We start from the raw sequence: 23,698 nt of genomic DNA on the forward strand, positions 1-23,698 counted from the left end.
AGGGGGGGGGACTACCGTGATCTGTCAGGGACTCTTCCTGGTCAAAGCAGTGGCTGAAAACTGGCACCAGCCAAACAAACCAGTAGCTGCTCTTAGACTTGAGGCTTCACGGGCAGAGGAATTTACAGAAGACGACTAACAGGGTTCGACTTACTGGCTGTGAGGAGTTGGCTGCTACCTTGTTGGTAAAGAAAAAAAAAAGGCTTCATGTTTGGCTTCTGTTTTTAATGCACTCTTTCATTAATTATGTAGCTCGTTTACACGGACCCTAATATTCTATAAATAATCAGGACAGCGAGAGCAGCGGAGCAAAAATGCATCATGTAACCACCTCCGACTCTGAATTCATTTTCAATCAGATCGAGTGCAGTGGTGTAAACCTTTAAACATCTGTTCAGTAGGAAAATATTAGCCCCTAGTAACCGTGTAAATGTTTAATCCAAGTTTGGCTCACGAGGGGGTATCATTCCTTCACATGGCGGTGGAAAAAGGGAAGTGGTCTGTAGCCGACACATCTAGTCTATCTTGAAAATTGTATATTAAAAAGTGGCGAACGAAAAAATGTTATATTTTTGGCAGATGAGACTCTATTCAACAGGCAGAAGCACTTTGCGTATGTCCAAAAAGCTTTATTCTGATTAAATGCTTCATGTAACGAGATTAATTGGAATAATCAGAATTATTTAAATTGAGTGAAGGAATATCGTCCATGCAAACACAGCTGAGGACAGAAATGCTCCAAGTTTCCAGTGTTATCTAGATACAGCAGAGTGGCTCAGAGCTTTTATATAAAAAAAAAGTGCTCTTGCTTGTATTTTCCAACATGTGTGTCTTGTACAACAATGTTCTTGTACCTCCAAATAAAATAAATGAAAGTGTGAACAATCATGGAGCTGTTCTCCACAAACACACACACCCATACACACCTGTGAAGTTTGCCTCTAGTATATTTATCCATTCCCGTCAGTGAGACCTTGCCGGCAGGCTTTGATCGATGAGCGCGCGTATTGAGAGTGCAACTCCCCACAGTAATGACACTGTATTCTGTGGCAGGTCTGTAAATTCCACTATGTGCAGGAGGCAGTGACAGAGTCTGGCAGAGTTACCCAGGGCTGAGCGTTCACATGGCTCCCGAAACACTAGTTCAGTCGCTTAGTTGCAAAAGAAAGAAGCAGTCAACCGTGAAGAGAAAGAAGCTGAAGTAGCATTAGCGAAAATATCTCCACTAATTACACCTGTGTATAAAAAATGCAGATTATCTTAGATGGCAAATTTCTAAATGAGACATTTTCAGATGAGTTTACTCGAGCCTGCGAGCATGCCATTCCAACATGTCTGCCAAAACAGCAAGCACAAGCACCAAAGACTTTACCTGGCGTGGAGACCTGTAGAGAAAAAAGAGGAAATGACCACCCCTGCGTCATCACGATGACCCGCACATGCATGCAACAAACACAGATGTCAAAGAAAGCCACTACTACTGCCCTGAAACAAAGACAGAGAACGCCCCACCCGCCCACACCAAGCAGAGACAGATAGTGAAAGAAAAGGCGGCACACCAGGGAAGGTGGAATACCATAACAACACGTAGAACATATTGTTACACTATTCCACCCACCTTAACTGTGAACCCTTGGGTGTAGCTACTCCGTAGCCTTTGGAGTCCAAGTTGCCTCCCACTTTCATTGTGTCGCACGGCTTCCGCTGCTCCGTGTACTCGTTCATGGTGGACTCCAACAGGAAGGCGTATTTCCCTTTGGACTTGCGGACTCGCGCCACGCCCTCGGCCGTGGTCTTGGTGAAGACGGTGGGCTCGGCCGACTTCATGTATCCCCACATCTTCTCGTAGACGGCGATTTTTGACCGCTGTGGGGTTTGGAGGAGGGGTTGGAGGTTCAAAGGTAGATGTGATGTGGAGGATGGAGAAGATGGAGAAGCATAGCCACATACAGCAACAGGTGGAGGAGACATGGAGCATCAGTTCAAAGATATTCAGTTTAAGAAGAAATGTAATAAAACCTGAAATATGTTTCCTTACAGAACATGTTTTGTTTGTTTTTCCGGCAACACCGTATCTGCTCGTGGCAACTAAATCACAATGTCCCTGATTATAAATGCAATATTTTTAATAGATTTACATTGTCTACATATGTCATAAATGTGCTTTTATACAATTAAATTACATTATATGCTAAATCATTGTATTTGCTTACATTTCTGTTATATATATACACTTCATAGTATTGTATCATTACTGTATACTGTGTGTATATGACACACTGCCCACATATAATATATAACATTATGTACTTTACTGTATATAGTTCATAGTATTATTATCAGTGCTGTAAAAAGTACCCCAAAGTCATACTTGAGTAAAAGTAAAGATATCGTGTTTTCTATTTTAATAAAATGAAACTCACACATACAAATAGTAATTGAGTATCTGATATTAAATGTACTTAAATACCAAAAGTACAAGTAAAAGTAAATCATATTTACATGGATACGGATGCTGTATACTTTGCTCTGATGCAGCATGTAATCTGCAAAGTTACTGGTAAATAAAGTTATTAAATAAATATCGTGGAGTTTAAAGTTCAACATTTCACAATTGTACTTATGTACAGTACTAGAGTAAATGTACTTAGTTACATTCCATCACTGCTATTATTCGTACCTATAGTTCACATGTCACAGTTGCAGTACTACACACAAAACACTTATGTCTAATGTATTGTAATATGTGTATATAATAATATGTACAGCTTTTCTAATGTTGTCTCTCTAATTTAATTCATTATCTGATACTTGATGTTTCATTTATTTTATTTAAAAAGTAGTTTAACTGTTTTCTAAGCTTGTCTCTATGTTCATTTCCCCTCTGGGATCAATAAAATGTAATCTTTTTTACATCCACCCCGATCAAAAAAACCCCGTCATCAGCGAACATCACTGAGGGCAGCGTGCCCGTTTCCTCCAGAAAGTATTTTACAAAACGATAAGTGTAATTTCCAGGATGCAGGGTTGCCTTGGAGACCTGCTGATCTCCCTTATGTTCCTGCAAAGAGTGTGAGAGTGCTGCATGGGCTCCCCTACCTGAGAGGAGACCATTAACCTCAGAAACACCAACTCACCCTGAAGAACTCTTTGGTGGAGCCGGAGTCCAGAGTGCCGTAGGCGATGTCCGTCTGCTTGGCCAGATCCTCGGCGCTCTCAATGGGGGACACCATCCTCTCCACGGTGAGGAAGGCAGCCAGGTTGGCCGTGTAGGACGAGATGATGATGAGAGTGAAGAACCACCACACTCCTCCCACGATCCGACCGGATAACGATCTTGGAGGGCGCAAAAAAGGAGGGAGGTGGAAGAATATTTGCAGGGACAGTTTGGAGGGATTAGGGACGTACAGAGGATGGATAAGATAAAAAAATAAGAGGGACGGAGGGAGAGCCAGGAAAATGATTATTGGAGGAGGAGGTAAAAATAAGGGCGAGGAGGAGAGGAGGACAGAAAGACAGGAAACAGTCGGTCAGTGCTTGAAAATACAGCGAGAGACAATCAGAGTGAATGAAATATGACTGTGAGCATGAAGAGACTATCTGCCACCACAAGGTGGAGCTCCGACAACACTCAACCCGGCCACAGCTGTATTTACCCCTCATTAGTGCAGATTGCCTCATAAAAAAACTCCCCCATGCTTGTGTTGACCAGCTCTGATAAAGACCAGGTTGGCTACTCCTGTCGCCCATTTCTCCCCCGCCCTCTCCCCCCTCCACCCTTTCTTCTTTTTGTTTATTGGCGGGATGAAAAAGAGCTGCAGGTCCCCTGGCCGGCGTGTAGCGGCGGCGGCACTGTTCTTTTCTTGTTTGTTCGCTCAGGGGAGACGGATAGCCTGCTGCTCGGGAGCAGCACAAGGTCGTGAGGAGAATCTTAAAGCATAAATGCTGCATTGAGGAGAACAAACAAGATCTCCCCTCGGTGCAAATCAAACAGCGGAGGATACAAAACCCTCAGGCCTCCCTGTCAGATGGAGGGAGAGAGGGAGAGATGGGGGGATATGAGAGGCATCTTGCAACAGTCAGTGTTTTCTTGGCTGGTATTTCTACTGTGTCTTATTGCAATCTGGCTTTATTCCACTGTCCCCAATATACACTAATCTCCAGGCATGTGTGACGTTTACAAAAAAAGGGTGGTTGCATCCTTTTTCTCGGTGATCGAACACCTGAAAGACCCTTGATTACCTGAATCTTTTGGAGAGACATTTAGGACACTTTATTTTAACAAATGGGAGGGTTCTGCCGCTCTAACCACAGAAGGAGCGAGGAAACCTCTGTTTTCTCGGTCTGTACCGATGAAAGTGCCTGTAGCAGTGAGGAGTGCTGCAGTCGAGCATGTGCATGGAAGCTTTGCCCATGAAATAGACTTACTTGACGTATTAGCTCTGGATTTGAATACAAATGACTTCCCTCTCTTCTTCTCCCCACACTCCATTTTCCTCCTCCTTGAGACGATTGCGGCTTTTTGAGCACAGAGAATTTAACTGTAAAATAATGACTTAAGAGGCGGAGGGTGTGCGCGATAAGATGAGTCCTATCCTCTCTCTATTTCCCTTTTTTTTCCCCACCTGCCAAAATCCCTTCCTTTCTCTCTATCAGACCGTCTCCATCTTTTTCTCTTTCTTGCTCTTTTCTATGCCAGCAGCAGTGGATTGTGGGAGTGTAATAATGGGACCAGAGGAGGAGTGTCTCTCTGCCATCCCTCCAACCCTCTGTGCTGTGTGTTTGCTGGCTGATACCGCTGACTTTGATCCACAGTGACACACTGCTGTGTCTTGATGGGCCTGCAGTAAACAGAGGGGATGGGGGAGAAGCTTAACGCTGCGAGTTTGGGTAATTTTCAGGCCACGTCAGTGTTTTCCCTCGTCTCTTGCACAATGACGATGGGATTCGACGTCATATATGTTGTGAAAATAAAGGTTATAATAAATATGATTCACTTTTGGAAGGGGTCGGGGGTCTGTGTGTGACATTCACACCCGCTTCACGCCATAATTGGCTTGCTTTGCCAAGCTTAGAAACGAGCAAGGGGTTGAACTTTTCTCTCAAATTCTCTTTTTTTTTATTCATTCGCTTTTTCTGTGAACAACCAAGCGAAACACTGTGAAAGACTTCCAAGAGAGACCGTCTGAAAATGTGCCCCGTTATCCTCATATCTAAATGAAAAGTGCAGGTCCTGTTCAAAATGTGCCTGGGCGGAGCGGCCCGATTGCTTCGCCTGCAGTTTCGCTACTTGCAGACCACTGATCCAAACTCCGACTCTGAACTTCCTCAAGTTCTCAGCAATACAGTCAGACAGAGAGTCCCTCCGTTTTTAGCTGGATATATCACATCTCCCACCTCATTCAAAATAATCATTTTTCATTTCAAAAGACATACTTCTGAGCGTGACCCTCTTTTCTCTACATGGATACACGTATCGAGGATAAAGTACCAGCTGCTTAGAGCGCAGTGGCAACTTCATGACCAACATATTCTGACAGCACGTCGTTTGAGCAGAACCCGACCCTGAACCTTCCAGGGGTTCCCCTGGAAAAATTTGCCTTGGCACACTTTGAGCTTCCTCATAAATTAAATATCAACTGAAATAATAGAGTCCTTAAAAGCACAGTATGTCATTTTTGCTAATGTTTAGTAACTTCTACGACTCTCTGACGTTTCCCCGAGAGTTACAGGAACAGGCAACTAAACAAAGCGCACCAATACCTTCAGCAAAATCACAGATATTCTGGGTTTATATTGTGCTTTAGTGGTTTTACCAAAGAAATGTACAATCACTGACTTCTGCTGAGGGTCTGGGGTAGAGTAGAGTTTTGTTGCAGTGTATGTGTAAGAAGCAGCCTGACAGCAACTAAACTGTCAGAAAACTAAAAAAAAAAAAAAAAACTTCAAAAAGTGAGATTAAGAGAAATATGTGCAAGCTAAGGAGATTAAGAGCTGATTTTTTTTTTTAGCTGTGAGGGATGTTGAATCACTTGCATTTCTAGTAATACATGTGTCTCTCCAAGTGTGGTCATTTCAAGTGTTTTTGTGCAATACGAAGCTCAGCAGAAACTGTTTCACTGTAGCTGCATGTTGCAAGCGTTGGGGAGAACTTGACTGTAATGATGTACGAGCTCAGTTTTCCCACGAGTGGAGGAAACAAGAAAACCCAGACGGGGGGAAGTATTAGAAGAAATAAAGTGGAAACAAAATAGAAATTGGCTGCAGTGTTGGGGGAATGGGATTCTTCGCAGCAGTCCAGGAAGCCTCGGGGTAGAAAGAAGACTAAACGTAGAGAGAAAAAAAAGAGTAATTTCTGCAATTATACAGCAATTAGTCAGCACTTTTCCCCGACTGTTTGACGCACTTAAGTTAAATTAATTTTTACTTATTAAAAAGGAGAGGAGAGATCTAAAGAGGCTGGCATGGCCTACTTGTTGGCTTGGTGGTATTTCTGCTCTCATCTGCAACGATTAATGTAATTAATCTGCACATTATCAGCCACACTGACATCTCAGCTAAATATGTGGTTTATCAATTTAATCTATTAATTTAATAGATAAACCCCTAATGTGTGGCCCAGTGTTGATCAATCCCACAGAACTAACCGTTTCGTTGAAATCGTCAGTCGGCAAATTTGTTTATTTTAAAAAATACTTTAAAAAATCTAACTCAGACTATCCCTAACACTAAAGCAGATTTCCTAAAATATTTTGCCACGGCGATGGTTTGGTCTGTGGTGTGTTTAAAGGTGCATACCGACACCGACTGTACGAAGAAGAAGATGTTGCACTTGTTCAGTCAGTGAAAGCATTTTGGCTTCGTATTCTTGGCTCTGTGTATTGACTGTAATTTCACTGATACCAATAAATAGCTGGTAATGTGAATTTCCCGAAATCGGAAAATCGATAATTTATCGGCTCAATATATATCGTGCATTCTTACTTTATACAGTTCGCTGGGTGTGCCACTTACAAGATGTCCTGTAAGTGACCTGTAGTCTGCATTGTGTTGCTCAATGGCAGAGGATAAGTTACATAATGTTAATTAAATGCAGCTCTTGATCGATTGTGTTGCTAGTAAGTACAGAAATGGTTAGTATATTACATATAACTTCATCACTTGAAATGTGGAGCTATGTTTGTCTCTATTACTCCATCATCTATCCCGGCAATTGTTGTAACCAATGTCTAATATGTACAGTTAGATTGCCATCCATTTAAGGCACCTTTACCAGTAACTGGGGGCCACCATCTGATGTTGTCAATTCAGCTTCCCACCAAGAGACAGCGAGTCATTTTGACTTGCCAAATCTGTTGCTGGATTCTTTTACAATTTGAGTATTTAAAGTATATAGTTCAGAGATTATTACAGATCCAAGACGAAGCTGACACATCTGCTATCAACATCAATGAGTCAGGCAACATATTGAGCTAAACAACCCCTCTGCCTCTACACTCTCTCTGCTACTAGGGGATAAAGAGGGGGAATGGCAGGTTAACACATAATATACATTTTGTCCGTTTTGTTAAAAAAGTCCGCTTTTAAAATTGATTTTTTTCGAATCTCATTCCCGACTCGTCAAAAAAATACTGACGCCTCGGGATTGTAGGTCGGGCCGGTCGTCATCTCAAAGCGTCAGTGTTTGACAAGTTGAGAATGAGACCCAGAAATCAACTTTCTTACAAAATGGAGCTTTTACATGGAGGCCGGCATCCCACCTCAAATTGCCTGCTGCTTTCAAAATACACCAAACGAGACTGACTGAATGACGGGGAGACATCCAGAATACTTCCACTAAAAATGCTGTAACGGGTGTAAATATTTTACTCGGTGTATGCGTCATAAAGCTTCAAAGAACAGCCGGAACAAGCAGCATATAGAATAAACATGTATGTGATGGTGACATAGAGTGAGGAAGATTGTTTATTAAGGTAAAACAATGTTGAGGAGGTTAAGTGTAAGTTAAAAGTTAAAAAAGAAACATTCAGGAAAAGTATTAAAATACAATTATGGTTTGTGTTAATATCAGTTACCAATCTGCAAAAAAGTATGTCATAATGTGACGTGAGGTAGCAAACTTTAATGCCCCACTTCTCTCTCTTCCCTCCTTTGATGTGAGAAGTAAAAAGCTGCTGTCAGAGATGATTTGGTGCAGGGTGTGTGGAGGTTTTCTAAGGATTTAAGGAATATTTGCGGGACAGATTGAGTGAAATGGGGACATTCAGCAACATGAAGAGGGAGAGGAAGAGATAAGGTGAAGAGGGAGAGCTCCGACCTTGAGCAGAGCCTAAATAAATGAGGAGGTGATGGTGTGCTCCCAGGGTGACACCTGGGGGCGAGACAGCACTATTTGACTTATTCATAGCAGACAAACCGTCAATCTCTGCTGCTACTTCAGTTTTCTGTCCTCTGTCTCTCCGCCTCAGCTGCAGCACTGATGTAAAATTTTAAAATCACTGTATTACTGTAAATACTTAAATAGAAGCCTGGATTCAAATGAAAAAAGAGCACGCAGATAAAGGTTGGTTACAAATCTAACGTTGGGATGGAACAAATATAAAAAGACTATATATAAAAATTGATACACTACAACTCATTTCAAGTCTGCACATATTTTAGTTTTTGAGATTTAGTTTCATCTGCAGGAAATACAGTATTCCCTGAGTGCCTACATTGGTATTTTTGCTTATTGTCACATTATTTCTTGGACTATCTTCATATGCTAAATATGTTCACAACTACAAAAAAACAACAACTACAAAATGCACTTCAAAACTACTATTTCTCTCAATGTCTTTCTGAGAATATCAACCAGCTTCCTTGCTCCCCGTCATCATGTGCATATGTGATACGGTGAAAGTCATGGCTGTCTGCTGCAGAAAGATTGATTGCTCTCGCTGTTATGGTTTTTGTTTTAGATCGATTTAAACAGCATCATGTAAACACGCAGTTCCCGCTGCTATTTTGGCGCAATCCTGTGGTGCCATCACTAGTATTTGTGCCAGACGTCATGGAACGTATTGACAAAATCACGCATGTACAACATGATATGGCAAAAGATCAAAGTCTTAGCTTCCTGCTGCCAAAAGAATGAATGCTCTATTTTCAGGGATTTTATTTTAGATTGGTGTAAACAGGATCATGTAAACAACGATCTCCTGCGGCCACTATGGGGGCGCACATGGGAGGTCCATTAACATAGGGTTAAACTATATTGACTTATTTACATATTTATCTATAATCTCATTATTTATTTCAGAATGCATTTAAAAGCCACATTTACTTATTTCATAGGCATATATGTTTATTTATTGATGTATTTCTTTATTTAATGTAAAGGCCCCATATCGTTGAAAATGAATCCTGTCTCCAGAAACTGTGCCTTGAAACAAGTCGTCAGGACTTCTGTGAGGTTGTGATGTCACAGCTATGCCGTTACTGCCTGCAGTCACACCCTCTACCTGCCGTGGTTGCAAAAATACCAGCAGATCTAATGCGAAAAAACAGGGGGTGTTACCTGCTCGGGCCTGTGGAAGCTGAGCAATCAGAGCAGGGGAAGGGGGAGCATTCTGACAGACGGTGAATAAAGGTGCTGCAGGAATGGACAGCATGAGGAGGAAATGGTTTTGTTTCCACTTCATGGTTTGTCAGGTTATGTCTAGTCTGTCTCTGTTCTGTGTTTATGTACTGATAAAAAAAAAAGCTGCACTGTATTAAGGTTTCAAAAGGAAAAGAAGGTTGAACCAAGGCTACACAAATAAGACTTTCAATAACAGCTTGAGGTGTTTGAGGAAAGCTACCTTCTTTGCCACCACGATGTCGAAGCAGGAAACACTACACCGTCTCTCGACTTTGAAGCGAAACACCACTGTCGTACATTCTGATGCAATCAGAGCCCCTAGCAATGCACATAATTTGAGAGAATAGTGCACCAAATCAAGCGAGTGTGACGAAGGACGAGCCCTGCTGACATAAGCAGTAAGCGATGCAGCAGAACAGCAGTGTGTCAGCTGGATAACAAAGCTAATTGGCATTGAATTAATAGAATAATGGGAGTCTTGCAGATAGACCACTTGAAAGTCATTTCTCCTTTTCAAACGTGGCTTTTGTTGGCCTAAATCCACAACTCAAATTAAAAGTTACGCTTCATCTGTCGGCATCAGGAAATTTGCCATCAGTATGCACGCACTCCGAGTTAATCAGGACTAATCAAGCCAATCGCTGCATTCTCATTAGCTCGCCAGAGATGTGGCAACTGTGACTCAGCAGAGGAGACAAAGATAATCCATCTGCCGCAATGAGATGGAAGTGACTGACAACACCTGGAACAGCCACGACCAATTACAGCGACGTGAAGTGGCAGACGGTGGATGTTTGTATTGATATTTTCTGACTTGAAGTGACATCCCGCAGTCTCGGGAGAAAATAACTTAAATTATATTCATCTGGGATTTGTAGTCAATTAAAAAGACTATCATGTCACCATTTCATTTAAGCTCCCCTCTTCTCCTGTTTCCACGGAGACATTACCATTGGAGACCAGGATATTAATCACTGAATTAATTATTATGGGCTGCCTTGAGGGAGCAGAAGGGGGTATTAACCCTTATTAACAGAGAGAAAGAGAGAGAGGAGAGGAAGACGTTCTGTGCTATGTCAACCTCTGCCCTTTTCTTTTGCAGCTGTGTCACGAAATGTGTAGAAGAAATACTATAAGAGGAAAGGTAGAATAATATACGAGGACAGAAACACGTGGAGGGAACACAGCTACAAACAGACTGAAGGTTAAACTAGGAAAAGCCAAAATGAGGGCGATCAGGAGGCTGGGTGGACATACACATTAAGTGCAACAAGAAGTTTCACAGTAAAGTAAAAGTATTGTCCCTTTCCTTTAATATCACCAGATTATTATTTCTGATGTATCAATCTGTGGCGGCTGGTCAAAAAAGGGCACTAATTGGTGAATACATTACACCAAATGGCATTTCGGTCGGATTATCTTAACTCTTACCTGCTATTTGTTTGACAAGTAACCTTTAGCTGTATGCCATCCTCCTTCACTACACCTACAACAGAACCAGCTGAAGTCCAATTAAAATTCACTTGATGCCAGCTAACATAAATGTTGTTAGTGTGTAAACAAAGTCAAACTCGGTTAGTCAAGCTCGATGCTTTGAACACAAGGAAAGGCTTGTGTTTCCCAAAGTGTTTCCAGTGGTAAGATGATTTCTAAGATGCAAAACCAAATTTTGCTTCTTCTTTATTTCTTTTAATTCTTTGTTTTTAAAGATGCCCAGTGGCAAGTCTTTTCCTTCCCCTCTGACTTTGTTAGCTGATGGCTAATAGGTTGTACTGGTGGTATTGTATTCTTTTTTTCCATTTTGTTTTCCAAATTAAATTGTTTTATTAACTGCTTGTTTATATGTATTTCAAATCTTGTGCTGCAACTGGATTATCTTCAATTTAAAAGGCTCAAAGCCAGCTGTGTTCATGGTCTAACTTTGCTAGCTGGTTTGGAGTTGGAGCTAAGAATCACTCGTACGAACAGACTTTTTTCCTGAGTAGCACGAACGAGTGATTTAACAGTATTTGTTAAATTAATCTCATTAATCTCGGCTGATGACACATAGCCTTTTTACGGTGATTACAGCAATTTTGAAATCTCACGCACCTGCTGTTCAACAGGTGGCATTCATCAGGTTCAAACAAGAAATTTACACCTAGTTTTGTGCAGTGAAGAATGTTTTTGGTGAATCTGACATGGCTACATGCAAGCAAGTATGTATTAACACACTGGTATTTGATTGGTACTTGGTATTGGCTAACGTTCAGGTATTGGAATCAATATCGGGAACGAAGAAATGTATCAGAAAACTCATGCAAGACTGTCAAGATAAACAATCTACTGGGTGAAACCTAAACCTACCAAAACCTACACATATAAGTCGATCCATCACTGGATGAACATGTAGCCTCTAAAACTTTCAGAGACTGAGTCACCACCGTCCAGCCAGCTCGCGACCGTGACACATGAGCGAGCACCGTGGCCCTCGCCCCAAATTCGTCCCATTCACCTCTGGCCTCGTCACTCCCTCCACGCCGTCTAATCTCCCCTGTGTGAGGGGATTTGCATGTTGCCCTGTCAGGCTAAACTGGAGTGGAAGCGCTCCTGAGCTCCGGGGCTCGGTGCTGATGGATTGGGAGAGGCCCATGGGATTAGCGGTGACAGGTGGAATGCAGCGGGGACCACAGCCAGAGACAGAGAGGGGTTGAAATGTAGACTTTTCATTCTGACGCCGACATTGTTGTGCGGCTCTTAAGTCCTTATCTGCAGTACACAGGCAGAGATGTGGCGAGCAGGGGGTGGTGGTTATGGTGGTGGGTGGGGGGGTGGTCTGCACACATGTGAACAAAGCGAGTGTACTCCTTAAATGAGTGGCCTTAATCACAGTCACAGGCCCGCTATAGTGTCCTCTATAGGTTGCTTACGTGAGGCCAGGCTATAATTTCCAAGCCGCTCTAATGTACCTCGGGATCCTCCATCTTGTGTTCTCCTCTGGTGTGGGGGAGGCTGAAAGATACAGGCTGGTTTTGGTCCTCCTTTCATCTCCTAAAATCTTACCAACTCTATTACAGTACAACATCCATAAGGGCTTATAAAGCAGATAAGAGAAGTATTATATGAGTGACTTAAAATAACTATAGAAGCCATTTTAGCTGTATCTTAAAATAACCCAAACAATCCATCTTCTTGAACTTTAAGCTTGACAAAGCCATTCAAACAGCTGAGAAAGGCTTAACAGGAAGTGAGAAACCATCAAGAATTACAGGCTTTACCAGTCTATAGGTTTCACCATGACAGTGCATGTCAGCAGAGAGAATGATGACGGACAGGAAGCCTGATCTTTGATTGGAAAACAAAGACGACCAGCCCCTTAAAGGCAGGAGAGGAACACAGGCAGACAGTTAACTGTACAAGCTCCAAATTCTCCACCCTTGAACCAAAGTACGCCAATCTTACTGGACATCAGAGCCCACGGGATGCTGAGTTTGAGCCTCGTAATTTGGACAAAAGGGAAGAGAAGTCACAGACACGGTGAAAGACGACACCTAGACATTGTGTTCTCGGTGAATCACACCATGGAGCAGACAGCGGCTCGACAAAAAAATCACGGTCGCTGATGTAACTGGAGCTCAAATACACAAAGTGCGAAGCCACGACTGGAGAAGCTGACAGACAGCGAGACAACCTAATTCCCTTACAAGCATTCAACATAGTGTGTATGCAAGTCAGACAATGAAGAACACTATGACTGGAGAAGAGAAAGAGAGACAAAAAATCAATACGAGCAGAGACGCACACTGTCTCTTTCTCTTTCTCTCTCACAAACACAACCACATAGACACACAGGTGTGACGGCACTGTGCACGTACAGGTATATACACACAGCATGAGCAGCAGACACATGAGACGGTAGCTAACAACACAAAACACAGAACTTGATACTTAATACCTTTATATTATGGTTTTAAACTACATCTCCATGCAGATTACCACTTATATGCTGCAGGTTTGTGCCGTAACTTATCTAAATGATACAAACAGGCTGGAATTGGTAAGATATCACACATCACATCATCAGCGGCTGATGAAAACCTCATATTTCCAAAATATTAATAAATGAGAAACTAAGGAAAATGTTCTTAATGTTGAAGATAAGAGTGAGATGAAAAGATTAATATCAATCTCAAGGTGCTGGAGACGAGACGTGTTAAGCTACGCTAGCAGTGTGACTCTAGGAACGTTACAGTGGGTTCGTCGGTTTACCACTGTGGTTCAGAAACAACTCTCTGATGCCCTGAAACAGTGTGTAATTATTTATGACATTTCCTTTACTATATAGCAGGGGGAAATTTGTGGTTTTGAGCATCGGCGTAAAACCCACATCCAGGGAAATAATTATTTGTCCTCCCCAATTTCAGTCAGAAGTGAAATAGCATGTTTTTTACGCTAAAAGCCCCAAAAATAATAATACAAAAAGTTTGCTACTCCCAGCCTTTGTCTCGCACTGGTTTGATCCACTGCCCCTCGACTGCCAGTCTGATATTGATCCTTCCATCTCACTCTGAAAGAAAGCGATTAAAGCAAACAAGCTATTCTTTTAACCTCAAAGCTGTTTTGGTTTTACACAATTCACGTTAAGTCAACAGACAAGTGTAGTTTTATTTAATTATGAGGTTTTCATATCATTTAAGTAATGTATAATATAAAGTAAATAAAACACCACAGTCATCTCACTGCTACTACGAACTATATGGTTATGGTGGAAATGTATCATATAAATCATAGCCATTCTTCAGGCAGATATTTGTTCAGTGCCAACAATAATGCATCTAAAATTCAATAAGAAAAGTCACAATGGGCCTAATATGGAAGATTTTTCATGGTTTATGATGGACGATGCGGCTTGAATGTGAACATCAGTTGTGACTCCAGCTAAGGACACACTACACAACTGTTAGAGGAGTGAGGAAATATTAAAAATCACACTTAGAAAGTGTGCACAGATTATCTGAATTTCTGCCAATGACATCAAGACTGCACAACATACTGATTTTGTCACAGGCCACTGCTTGTCATAGGAGGGTGTCAAGATTTGTCCACTTTTAGTTTGAGTGAGTCAAACATGTCTGAAATAATGACAAGGCGAGGGATTCAAGCACTCGTCTAGACTAATGAGGAAAAAATCCAATGGGACGTGATGGCACATAGTGATTATAATTGGCCTAAAAGTTGTGTAATGTGTCCCCAGCCTGAGGACAAAATGCAGTAAACATCAAGCAGCTTTTGTACTTTTTTTAGATAAAATCCTCTGATATTTAAATAAAAAGTGTGTCTTACCTGGGGGAGATGTCACAGCCCTGCTGCATGAAGGCGCCCAGGGAGAACCAGAGGGAGTTGAAGATACCAAACTCATTGGGGGGCTGGTCGCTTGGCGGACCGTCGGTGCCCTCTTCGGGCTCCTCGGTGTGCCATTCGTACGGGCTGAAGCGGCTGACCAGGAAGAGCACCACGCTCACGCCGATATAGGCGAACACGATGCACATCCAGATCTCGTAGGCCAACGGGTCCAGGAAGGAGAATACCCCCGGTTTGGACTTTTGGGGTTTCTTGATCATGATGGAAATGCCCAGCGACATGAAGGGCTTGGAGAAGTCGATCACCTCCTCCCGGACCAACGTGATAGTCAATGGGGCCACAGCGATTTCCGCTTTCTGTCGGGGATTTGGATGAAAAGGAATTTGATAAGCCATCTGAATGAGAGCAACTCTAAATCCAAATGATGACAGATAAACAAATGCAAATGATGGATCATCTCTCTGAGCCGGGCCGCGCGACAATCAAACATCACTTAGTCACACATATGACACGCTGAAGGGCTGATAGCCAGCCAGCCATCAGTAAACAAAACAACAACAATTAGCCTCTTTTTCTTTTCTCCTCGGCTAATGTCGTCGTATCTGAATTTCTCCCTTGACTGAACAAATCTCAAAGTGATCAAGTTCACTCGACTGCTGAATGCATCTCGGAGTGATCAAGTTAAGAGAGAGAAAGAGGACGAAAAGAAATTGAAAAAGAAATTGTGAGGCCCTCTCTAAAGCTGAGAGGCTTAGCTGAACTCTGGGAGAATCAGCACGGAGGATAAAATAATGTGTCAGAGAAATATGCTTACAGCACGGGAAGGCAAAAATGGGAAACAGCCACCTCTGTGGTTCTGCAGCTGTGGAAAACTGCACACTGGCTTGCTGCAAATCCACAAACCAGATTACAGCTAGTGACTTAGCAACACGCATGACCTTGTCTGCCTGGCTTGGGAGCAAAGGGGGCTTAATATCAGCAAGAATTTAAACTTTCATTAGGACCATCTGACACTTAAGGAGGTCGGAGAGGAGAAAACAGGGATGAGGGAAAGAAAATGAAAGCGAATTAAGTTCTTTCATCCTCAGCAGAATGCACTAAGATGACAGCTCCGGGGCGTTCAGTGTGTGCTGAAATACATGGCAGGTTAAAGGGAGGCTGGGCTTTTGTGGTAGCATGGGGCTTTTCATAGAGAACTGGGAAGAAATGAATGGTCTCTGAGCAAAGTGCTGACGGCTTCCATGTCCTCAGACATTCCCATGAACAGTGCCAGCTTCCCGTCTGCCCACAGTCACATACTCTATGGTGCAGTACTCGCTACACACACTGGTGCACAGCGAATATTTCCAAACACATGAGCTGGTATTACTATACTTGTGAGGGGCTTCCACTGACGCTGCTCGTTCTCTCCCTCGATTATCTCAAATCTTCAGCCAAAAGTAACCTTGAACTTATAATGTGGAATATTTTGTTCATTTTTATTGTTTGGATGTAACGATTGCTGCAAAATGCTCACAGAAACATACATCGGATCAAAAATATGACGATGCACACACTGAAATCTTCATCAGATAAAATTCATATAGACAAACAGCACCAGGCCATATGCATACACAGATAGGTTTACGTCACCATAGCCCATAAGAAAAAACACAAATTTTTAGCACAAATTATTACACAGCTGCTGCTTGTCTCTATGAATTATACCTAATGAGGGTCTGAGGTTTGAAACATCATAAATAAAGTAAGAAAATGAGATCAACGTGTCTGGATTTTGTGTTTTTTTAATCAACTGAGGAAATGTTGTACTTAAATCATTTTGGTGCCTCTAACTTTGACTCCTGCCCTGAACGTCTGCTCCTACACTATGTAACTAGGGTTGCACGGGTACCATCTTCTGCAAGAAGTGCGTGATGGTTTACAGCACTGCGTCACACACCACCAACTGTGGCTCTTCAGCTAGCTATAAGAGACTGAAGAGACGTGACAGAGGAAGCTAAGAATAGGAAAAAGAGAGTATGACTGGGCGGTGGGGGGGGGGTGCAGGGTGTGATTTGCGCAATCTGTGGTGCAAAAGTCAATTATTTATGTTATTATGGCAGTTTGGGGAAAGATTGTGGTTTTGGTTGAAGCAGACAGACACACTGACTTTTTACTATTTAACCAATCTTTCCTATCTACATCTACACATGGGGTACAGGACACCCTCTGTGTAGACCTCCTTATGACTTGTGTGCAGTATTAATTAAATTTGATCGCCTGATTGCTCACTGTTTCAGCCGACATGCTTTTTCCAAGCCTTTTTTTGGGCAGCTGTGCCTGCAGCAACGAGTCCTGGTTGATCAGCGGCGCAAGATGACTTTCCAACAATAAAATTACTAAAAAAAGGAAATTAAAGAGGACAACTGATTTCTAGGGGTTAATTTGAGATAAACAGGATTTAAATTGAAGCTCAAATAAGCCCTCCTAAATAATAAGGATCTTCCGTCTTTGTAATACAACATTTTTAAACTGAGACCAAATGAAAATGTGATTTCTCTGATCACAGATTAGAGACGTTCTCACTCTCACCAGTGATGATGACATTAAGCCCACTCTTTGAATGAGCCTTACACATCAATAAACTAGTTTATCTTGCTGTTAATCAACACTGTCCCTTGTGACCCCTGTTTGTGTGTTGCTATGGCGATCCAAGCAAACATGGGTGCATCATGTTTCCCTCCTGAGGCTGGAAACGATTTGCTATTATTATTGTTAATTGCTGCTTTTGTTATTCATTGTTTGTGACGCTTAAATGACACATTTGACGTGTTGACCCTTGACCCTGCCAATGTCACAAAGGTGAGTGACAAGGCTGGACTGGCATAAACACTGAGTTTAAATAAGTCACTTGGCCGTTCTATAATGTAGTGAATCCATTTCTAACAGAATCTTTCTAGATTTTAAATTTAACATCTCGACAGCAGCTATTCACATTAAACGCTCATTATATTTCTCGTTATTCTGGGAAAATCAACAAATGATATCTGGAGCTAATTAGAGAGTTTGAAAGGTAGATAAATAAAAACAAAAAGAACATTTGGTCTGGGACAGAGAGGGTTAAAGTCAGAAGCTGTCTGATGACAGCTGTACTTGTACTTTAATCATGTCTTCCATTCAAAGCAAAGCTTTTGAACAGGACGTGTTAAGCTCACAGTGCTTGTTAAAGAGATGCAAACAGCCGAGAACACAGCTGCAGTTTTTCTTCCTGTGCTTTTGACCAACCTGGTTAGTCTTTACACCCAAAGTGCAGTGTACTGCTTGATCAGTCCTGACATATCCCGAGCTGCGCCTCTCCCCGCACTCGCTGCACTCGACTTTCACAGTGACTCACTGCACCAAAGAGGCACAGGCGAGAAAAATGCCACTTTGTGAAAATGCCACTTAACTCATCACAATAAAAAGGACCAGAAAAACTGTGGTTTCTCCTTTTGTAACTCAGATTTATCTCAAACAAATTGCTGTTGCTGCTCATGCACAGCAGAGATAAAGCCTGGGAGAAGCTTGAAAACTGGATAAAGGTCAAATAATTCCTCTTCTTCTGTCTCCATCAGTGACAACACAGAAAATAAACATCTTTTTCACCAAAAATGTTTTGGATTGTTAAACCTCTTAGTTACAGAATCTTCACTTTGAGTGTTTTTCTTCATCTCTACATCCTCATATGATTGTTTTTGTCCTTGACAACATAGTACAAGAACACAAACGCTCCTCTCATCATCCCACACTGCAGGCTTGCCTCCACTTTGATCCCACAGCAAGGTCAGCAGCACAAAGACATCTCAACCCCAAAACCAAGCCGTCACCCTCAGAGATTCTTTAACGAGCTCAACAAAGACACATTTCCTCTTTAACCTCTCGGAAAGATCAGCTCTAATGCCCCGCTAATACCCCTCCTCCTGTTGGCATTAACACCACCAGAGACTGTTTACAACTTCATTTCAGACGGGTTTAATTATCGACACAGCAAACAACACACAGGAGCTGCAGACAGAGATTAAGTTGAACTCTGCAGATCAAGAAATACTGTCTGTTAACACGTACTGTCCGGTTCGACCGTCTGTAAAAGCTGCATTCTGCACAAAACAAGACATGCAGAGTGTTTTATATATTATAATATTTTCAACAAACTGTAAATTATGCGAGTGGACTGGGCTTGTTGTTTACTTTAAGTGCAGAGAAAAACAGTTTTTATATAATTGTGTTTTAGTTAAATGTCTGCTCATTTGCTGTTAATCCAAACTTCTCCATGTTTACCTGTTTTCTTGATAAATGTCATTTCCTCAGCACTAATTTCATCACCACAACACCACTCATTTTGTTGCTCTGAGTTTCTCTTCTCTAACAGAAATATTGTTTTCATTCACTTATTATTTCTAGTTGATTTCATGTATTGCTTTTTTTAAAAAGCAAGTAAAAATATAAAATGTAACATTTCCGCATTAAGATGTAGAAAACGACTCTTGAGTTGTTTACTTTCATTATCCCAAATGATTCCAATAATGTTTAAACCCAGAAAAATCTGCAGTGTTACTCACAGTAACCATGTGTTTCATTTGTTCACTATAACCTCTGAGTAAACACCAGATGATTTGTCAGAGAGTAAGGAAGGACGTCTCCGAACGTGACTAAACATAAACATAAATAAAACATTTATTTTTCATCAGCTTTTCTTCAGCAATGTTGGTTGTTTAACAATTAAGACAACAACTCCCATGATTCCACGCTACTTCATGATGTCATCAAACTACGTCTTTTGTTTTCATTGCTTTGATGGAGAGCAGCAGTTGCATACTGAGCACTTAAGCAACTGTTAAAAACACTTGAAACATCATGCAAAGTTGTTTCACACAAAAAAACCCTCTAGCAGGTCAAACTGCACAATCACTCTTGTCCCTCTGAGGCTTTTAATTTAAAGTTTGACCATTACACGTTTTTTTAAACAGGGACCAAAAACGCAAAACCGTCGACAAAGTTTCAGTTAATAAATGAATGAAAACACTTAATACTCAGAGCAGCAGAGTGGTGATGAATTTAGAGCAAAGAAAATCTAACACGGAGCTTAATTTACCATTTGAGCTATGATTCGCTTATTACGGCTCATGTTTCTCTATGTTTTTATTTCGTGATCAGCCTTTATTCATTTGTGCTGGTCACGGCTGCCGTAACTTTAATAGCAGCTTTTATTAGAGAATATATGATGAATTGTTTCCACTTAGGAATTTATTAATGACGTTTAAACAAGCACAGATATGAAAAGCGCACATTTTTATGACGTTATTGTGATTATGACAAGGTCATCAGGATAAGAAATGATAAAAATACTGTCTTGTCTTGACTCTCTGCTTACAGTCTGAAAGAATGAAGTTGACTCAGCGGAATAAATTCTGTCCATTTTCAGCTTTAAGAAAACTCAGAGGTCCGCACAGATTAGAGGAAGACACAATATTGTCTCTCATTATCATCATGAATCTTACTGACAGCATAGAATTAAAGTTTGAATGAGATGACTCAGCTGCCATGAATAGCTCATTTCTGTCCTGAATAGTGTTTCAGGGAGCCCAGCTTGAACGACTTCCTGTCATCCAAAGAGTAAATAACAGAAGTTCTTACCCCGTACACCAGCTCCCCGACCATCCCGTTCCAGATCTTCGTCTCCGGGTCCCTGGCGCCGTACTTCCCGTCGGGAACGATGGAGATTTTGTACTTGATCCCGATGTGTTTGGCGATCTCCGAGGCCAGGTCCACGCAGTATCCCTCGTACTGGTCGTTGCCCTCGTACATCTCCCAGTTCTTCTTAAGCATCACATAGGGACCCTCCTACACAAGGGACCATAACCAGTGAACCAGACCGTCAGACGGACAGACGCACGGACATGAGGGCTCGCACAATGGAACAGACAACAGAATGACAAACAGGAGCTGCAGCTCATTGATACCAACCAGTGTTCAGGTCAGAGGGACCCTGTGGAGTTTTTTTTTTTTCACAACTAACAGTGATATGGAGAAATGTTTTGATGACAGGGCCCCCGTCTTGTTTGCATCGCATGCACAAGCATGCAGGTGAAGCAATAGACATTGTTGCTGATGGTTTCATGCTTTTTCATTGGTCGGCATTTGATGGAACTTTGAAACACAGAGAAGCAGCGAGAGAAGAAGACTGGTAGCTAGCAAACACGGATGTAAACAATAAACAGTGAGCTCTAAAAGTTTTATAAAGCAGAGAGTGCTTCTGACGTTTTTGTTAGCCCTCAAGGTGTTTTGGTGAGAAGAAATCTAAACATGATTTTTCTTTGTGTACAAGAAAACTCCACAAGATCCCTTCGGTTTCAGTTCAGAAATTGATTGTCTTCAGGACTTTACAGCGAAAACATTTGATTTGTCATAAAACAATAAAAATAGGAACCTTTTAAAGCTGCACCAGAAAAAAACAGCTGCCTGTTTTGTTTTCTTATACATAAAAAAAGCATTCTTTCAAGTTAGGATCATAACATTTGAATTCAAATATCGTGAGTGAAATTCACTTACGCACAGTATCTTTTACATTATCTACTACTAATATATCTTACTTTTTTTTAACCCAAACCATGAGAATTTCCAAAACCCAAACAAACTGCGACTGTTTGTGTTGCGGTTTGTCTGTTGCTGGTTCTCTCTAGTGGTCATATGTAATTGTTTTCCTGTCGTTGTGGGAACGTTCATATATGTATATATGTATCGACCTGTTCAGTTGTTCAGGTTTCTGCATTGAGAATGTTGCAGTTGGGAACAAAACACGGTGACATAGTTGCCAAATCCATCAAAACTAAATTGTTTTAAGCTGTAGAAGGTAAAATCAGCTTCCTCCACAACTTAATCTTCAGCTTCAGCTCATTGTTAGTGACTCAAAAACTGTACAACCCAATCGCCAGAATAAACGTTGGCAATGTATGTTGCAGACTTGACTTTCTTTATGTTGCAACTTTATGTTTCTTTTGATTCCTTTCTTTTCATTTTATATTGTGTTAATAGTTGCTTATGCTCTTGTTAGGTTAAGGCAGAAAAAAAGGAAGAGTGGTCACATATTGTAGCGATGTGAATATGGAATGTATTAATTTGGCCAACAGTTTCTCCCGGCTACTGGGTTAAATATAAACCTCCTTACTGTAGTAGTAGTTTTCATGTACACCAGCAGAGAACCAGACTTTTTCTAACGCAGTTGTTCATCTTTCATACAGATGATCAAACGAGGAGTTTGACTGCATGTCCAAATTTGCAAAGTGCAGCTTTAAATGTAAGAAGAACTTCAAAAGGACTGCTGGGAGATGCATTTTTTTTTTATTTTGCTGAAGATAATTCAGCGTAAAACAGAAACGGATGATGCGCGTGTTATCAGAATGACAGCCCCATGCTGTATATACACAGCACAGACTGGGGTTCAGGCAGGAAAGGGGAGAAAAATCATCAAAGCGTTAATGTGGATGCGTGATACACAGAGAGAAAGGAGGAAAGTATGACTAAGCAGAAACGGAGGCAGACATAAAGCTGAAGGGAAGTGAGAAATGAGCTGCAGTCAGACTGAATGACTTAATACCTTAAACAAGCCTGACTCGACTTGAACACTTAAAGTAATCAGAGGTAGATACATCAGCCTGCGCTGCGACCAGCGGAGGGTTATAGATCATTAGATTCCCCGTTGCTAAGAAAGTGACCTGAATGTAAACCTCGTATGGTTTCTGCACTCATATTTCAAAACAAATTGCTTTTGTCATGGAAGGCAGCCTATTGCATATTGAGAACGGGAGCAATTTATTCCTCAGATGTGTTTGCTTGACATTGCCCCGGGCCAAAGCAAGGTAACCAAAGGCTCCTCAGTGGGGAGAATGCAAATGCTCGGCTGAGCCTGCGGCACAACAAAATGTTAATGTACAACATAATAGATGCCACAGTTTAGGAGTTTCCTGTCAAAATAAGACATTTGCAATATGAAATATACGTCTCACAACTGCTCTTTCAAAAAATGTTAATTTAATAATTGCAATTTTAGAGAGATATTTAAGCTCAGCCCTCGCTGAATGTACACATGCAGTGAATTATGAAGCTTATTACAACACATTTTGCCATTAGCTATAATGGATCCATAATTCCTCTGTACCTTTGCACACTGTAGTTATTGCATACTGATCATATTGATATACAGAAATGCAATTTGAACGTTTAAAAGAAGGGCTAACCTGCTGTTGAAGCCCTATGGCAAAACTGAGCCATGCAACCAGTCACGCAGCAGACTAACAGCCTCAGAAAGCAACCGGCAAACATCCCAAATGTGTCAAGAACTATGAGATAGTTATGAAAAAATCTGATTAAAACTAAATTGCAAGTATTTAATCTATTTAAATTGCCACACAGTAAACCTGGGGCCTTTGGGGCCTCTGAGGGTCTGGAGCTGTCTTTTTTGTTATCTTGTTATGATCCTTAGACACCCATTCTTGATACTATATATCGATGTCAGTGTATTTACAGTCTATAATTACCTTTCTATATTGTAGTTTTCAATTGTAGTGTCGAGGTTCACCATTCCCACACAGGATTCAAATATCCTACCTACCCACAAGGGACTCATCTCATTGACATCAGCCCCACTTTTTACTTCGCAAGACTAAAAGCCTGTCAGAGCTTTATTAAGTTATTTCTTACAGCCTCGGCTCCAAATTAAAA

General features: G+C 41.4%; 1 protein-coding gene across 5 annotated transcripts in view; it reads right to left on the bottom strand.

The window, feature by feature from the left end:
- The window catches only part of gria4b (glutamate receptor, ionotropic, AMPA 4b), a 142,579-nt gene that overhangs the window by 12,235 nt on the left and 106,646 nt on the right, over positions 1 to 23,698 (bottom strand). For all 5 annotated transcript variants that reach the window (XR_014624022.1, XM_084372707.1, XM_084372706.1 and 2 more), the window contains 4 exons: positions 20,615 to 20,821; positions 14,945 to 15,318; positions 3,138 to 3,336; positions 1,619 to 1,866 (listed from right to left, as the gene is read on the bottom strand). Coding sequence is in view for 4 of the 5 variants with exons in the window: in XM_084372707.1 (XP_084228833.1) it covers positions 1,619 to 1,866; positions 3,138 to 3,336; positions 14,945 to 15,318; positions 20,615 to 20,821 (1,028 nt within the window). In the remaining variant the exon portion in view is untranslated. The remainder of the gene's footprint in view (positions 1 to 1,618; positions 1,867 to 3,137; positions 3,337 to 14,944; positions 15,319 to 20,614; positions 20,822 to 23,698) is intronic.

Source organism: Pagrus pagrus (assembly GCF_965226575.1).
Source record: "Pagrus pagrus genome assembly, chromosome: 14".
Classification (NCBI taxonomy): Eukaryota; Metazoa; Chordata; class Actinopteri; order Spariformes; family Sparidae; genus Pagrus; species Pagrus pagrus.